Raw genomic sequence first — 4,750 nt, forward strand, 5'->3', positions numbered from 1 at the left:
GTGTTCGGTTGTTCACAGACTCCCATTATTTTTGGGGAAAAAAATTGGCAGTTTGCCTTGATCGAAACCCTGAAAAATGCTTTTTTCCGGTACTTCCCGTACAAAAGTGTCATTTTTCAAGGTTTTTCAGGTCCTCAGTCGGAGGCTTATGGTACGAAATTGGTAAATCAAAATGGGCTCAAAATCAATCCGAAGCTTTGTCTCGATATGCCAAAACTTTTGGCTATTACAGATCTCAATTATCTTGTCAACTTTTTGAGATAATCGGCGAACAAGTTTTCATAGAACGCGGACGACGCCATACGCACATCGCAATTCTGCACATTTTTCATAGTAAATAACATGTTTTTGGAGGCAGATAGGTCTTGATCGATAGGATTTGTTCCCATCTACATTGTCTAGTGTACAGATATGTGCTTTTTGAAGTTTGGCGTGACGTTATAGTGCTCCGAAAGAGGAGATGTCATGAAATTTTGGCTAGTAAAACCAATACTTTTCCATACAAACAAAGTTTGCGGAAAAGTGAAAAAATATATTGATCCGAATTTATGATTGTTGAAAAGCGTTTCAGGGGCTTTTTGCGCATTTGTTTTATATGAAGAAAGTGAAAGTCTGTTAGATAAGATAACCATATTAATCGATAATAAACTTATCGCTTTAACAATTGATTTCGTCTACGCGTTTATTGTTTATTTCAAGTACTCCAAAAAATTCTTTTGTCTATGAATGCAATTCTAAGTCGACGGTTACCAGTGAAAATGGTTTTCGAAGCTGGTAAGGCAGCTCTGACTTCAAACCATTCAATTGCATCAGGTTGTCGAGTGTTAGCAGCTCCTTTAGCTGCGAATGGAATTGAACATCGATCTTCCTATGATGTAAGTTTTTATTCATAATATGTAGTATGTCTCAAGCTGATGTTTTGTATTCATTATAGGAAGCAATTCTTGCTTTAAATCAGTTACAAACAAACTCAGTGACACTGAAAGAATCAATTGGTCGAACGCATAGCACGCAAAGCACTCATGTTAAGGAAACACAACGGTATTTGGAAAAAATTGGTGTGACACTTGAAGGCTTAGATGAACTTTCGGTGATTCACGTCGCGGGAACTAAAGTAATATGAAAAAATATATATACAAAAAAACTGTTTTGTAATTACATTGATTGTGATTCCATTTCTATTTCCACCCTCTTGTTGAGCTCTCGGTTGTTTTTATCACTTTTTTTTCAACGACATAACCTTATTTTCTATGTACATTGGCATTTTTTTGGGAACTAAGGGAAAGGTAAAAATAACACGCACAAAACAAAAGAACTACTTATGCAAGGGTTAGAGCAAAAGTGATAAAACTCAGCATTGAGCGGACGTTTCTTAGAACTCAGTTAGTTGTTCTTTTGTTTTGTGCGTGTCAAATTGTATTTGTAAGTGACATTTTAAGCAATGAAAATACCTTAAATATAACAGGGATCAACATGTGCCCTCGTCGAGTCAATCCTTCGAAGCCTGGGCGTTAGAACGGGTTTCTACAGCTCACCACACTTGATAAATGTTACAGAACGCATACGTTTGGAAGGCGAGCCCATATCGAAGACGCTATTTTCGCAATACTTTTGGATAATTTACAGTACACTGAAGGAAACAAAAGTTAGTTGAAAACTATCATTCCATTTCGAAGACTTTAGTTACAGTTCTCGTAATTCAAATCATAAGAAAAATATTCCATTTGAAATTAATTTTAGGAAAATGATCACGATATGCCGCCCTATTTCAAGTTTCTCACAATTATGGCCTACTATATATTTCTAAAAGAAAAAGTTGATGTAGCTATAGTCGAAGTTGGTATTGGGGGCGAGTTTGATTGTACAAACGTTCTGCGGTATGTAAGAAACGTTGTTGGGTAGAACCATCGGCGTGACATGCTTCATACAAACGGAATTTCGTACAAGCAGCGCCCGTGTACTTCGTAGTGGAAAAAAAGTGAAGCTTGCTTGTCACCAATATTGATGTTCACGAACATCAAATTGTTTATGCGTTATTTCGCCCATTTTTTGAACTGGAAATGAAAAGTTCTTCAATTTCTAGCAAATTTCACATATGAATTCATAAACACATCGAGAAAACACAACTTTTTTTCACATAAAAAGCAAAAGCAAGATGATTTTTTCGTTGATGGTTGTTCGATCCTGGATCGTTTGTGATTCATTAATGATTTGCAACACATCCATTTTTGATTTCGATATTCCAACTGAATACGATGTTTTGTATTCATTAAACAATTCCATTTTGATCACAAAATAATTTTTTATTAAAATGGCTATGACGAAAAACCACGCGAACGATTGCAAACGATAGCACAAACATTAATGTCTAGGAACATCAAATACGGAAGATTAATGATTTTATCATTCAATTTCTTCCTTTGGCGTCGATTTCGCAATACAATGGGACGGTTGATTGATTTTGTCATGTCGATTTAGGCCCCAATGCTTGATGCCTTCCAAATGTTTTTCGATTACACTGCGTTTGCCCTTATTGGAATGTTGAATGGCAAAATTTAAATTATCACGGAAATTAGTTTGTCTTCTTCGACATCGGTGGTGGGCACTGGGCACTTCGTCGGTCGATTCGGGGAACATCAGCAAACCGGCAGGCTGAAAATTATTTTATGTTCGATTAAATGCGTTCGATTAATTGTTTGTCGCCAATAACAAATTATATTACATTCAAAGTTGATTTTTGAAGATATCTTTTATAAATGTATACTTAAAAATCACAATAGAGATTTTATTTGGAATGAAACAATAAAATACAAAAAAATTACCGTTTTTATTCTGGAAAAATATAAAACTTGCAGATTAGATCAACACAAAATGTTTGTTTGCTTGTATTTTTATTTATTTTGTTTTGTTGCTTCACATCGGCGAATTAATTTGACATTTGTGTCGAACTTCAAGTCAGTGTTTCCCGATGAATTCGCTTTGACAATAATGTCAATTCGAATTTGATGTTCCTAGACATTAATGTTTGTGCTATCGTTTGCAATCGTTCGCGTGGTTTTTCGTCACAGCCATTTCAATAAAAAATTATTTTCTGATCAAAATGGAATTGTTTAATGAATACAAAACATTGTATTCAGTTGGAATATCGAAATCAAAAATGGATGTGTTGCAAATCGTTGATGAATCACAAACGATCCAGGATCGAACAACCATCAACGAAAAAATCATCTTGCTTATGCTTTTTATGTGAAAAAATAGTTGTGTTTTCTCGATGTGTTTATGAATTCATATGTGAAATTTGCTAGAAATTGAAGAACTTTTTATTTCCAGTGCATAAAGTGGGCGAAATAACGCATAAACAATTTGATGTTCGTGAACATCAATATTGGTGACAAGCAAGCTTCACTTTTTTCCACTACGAAGTACACGGGCGCTGTACCCATGTGGCTGCATGTCACGCCCATGGGTAGAACGTGGTTTTCTAAAAATTTGTTCACTTCAGTTGTGTATTCAAGTATAAACGAACGAATGTTTTAATAAACTCTTTCAGAAACACAAAAACCGTCGGCATCACATCGCTTGGACTTGAGCACACCCAACTGCTCGGTACTTCCTATAGAGAGATTGCTTGGCAAAAAAGCGGCATCATTAAATATGGTTCAAGTGTCTTTTCAACCTATCAAAATGATGAGTGTATTCCAACATTGCTAGAGCGGGCCCGTGAAAAAAATGTAAGCCACGTGCCATCATGTCTTTTATTGATAGTAAAAATAAATGCTTACTTTGCTTGTTACTTAAAAAATTATTCTGTGCTAGGCCAATTTGAAGTTCATACCCGACTTCACGGCATATAAAAATAAATGCCACAATGAAAAAGTGTTCGCTGAAATTGCTTCCCATCCAACAAAATTAAGGTATGATGCATCATTCAAGAAGTAATCACAACTCATTCATACATTCTCTACTTCGGTATGACGAAGTCTCTCACCAAGCTTATTTTCGAAAACCTTAGAAACAATATTTTTTCCCACTTTTTGTTAGGAATGCGTCTTTAGCAATTGAACTTAGCTATGACTGGATCCGGAAAAATCCTCAGAAAGTAAAACGAAAATCAATTTACAATAAATTAAATAGCTCTGTGGATGGATTGCATTTGCCAATTGAAATCACCAACGCGTTAGCAAATTGCTATTGGCCTGGTAGATGTCAAACATTACACCAACGCAATATGACACTGTACATTGACGGAGCACACACGATTGACAGTCTACACCTATGTATTGATTGGTTTATCAACAAAACGCAATTGAGGTATGATGTTTTTATGCAAAGTGTTTCATTCCGTAAATATCAATGTTTTTTTTAAATATTCAAATGTATTTAGCACTGAGAAGAAATTCCTGTTATTTAACATAACTGGAGGTCGAAACGCAAACGACATGTTGGATGTTATTAACGCTAAAACGAAATTTTACCGAGCTATCTTCACCCCCAATGTCTCAACACTATGCTCTCGAGCTGCCAGAGGTACATTTGATTTAGTCACTCAACGTTATTATCTCACATCATATACGTCAAAACGAATAACCTACGAAAACGAAAACTAACAAGAAATAAAGGGTCATACCAATGTAAGACGAACTTTTTCGCACTGAAGTCCGAATATTCCATTATTATGGAATCAATGTTTGAATAGAAAAAATTCATATAAGGAGCCCATTTCAAGTACCTCCCATACCAAATTGCGATT

At 35.3% G+C, this 4,750-nt stretch overlaps 1 protein-coding gene across 1 annotated transcript; it reads left to right on the plus strand.

The window, feature by feature from the left end:
* Window positions 1-503: 503 nt before the first annotated feature.
* On the plus strand, window positions 504-4,527 carry LOC129580097 (folylpolyglutamate synthase, mitochondrial-like; the record flags this gene model as incomplete). Its single annotated transcript, XM_055470290.1, is given in 8 exon segments — window positions 504-875; window positions 935-1,286; window positions 1,466-1,645; window positions 1,741-1,901; window positions 3,503-3,731; window positions 3,817-3,914; window positions 4,042-4,311; window positions 4,385-4,527. Coding segments are annotated over 7 exon segments (1,117 nt in total), but the record flags the coding sequence as incomplete, so codon positions are not given.
* Between the last annotated feature and the right edge of the window lie 223 nt (window positions 4,528-4,750).

Source organism: Sitodiplosis mosellana, unplaced genomic scaffold (genome assembly GCF_009176505.1).
Source record: "Sitodiplosis mosellana isolate CC-2019 unplaced genomic scaffold, AAFC_SMos_1.0 Smas_scaffold_7036, whole genome shotgun sequence".
Taxonomy (NCBI): domain Eukaryota; kingdom Metazoa; phylum Arthropoda; class Insecta; order Diptera; family Cecidomyiidae; genus Sitodiplosis; species Sitodiplosis mosellana.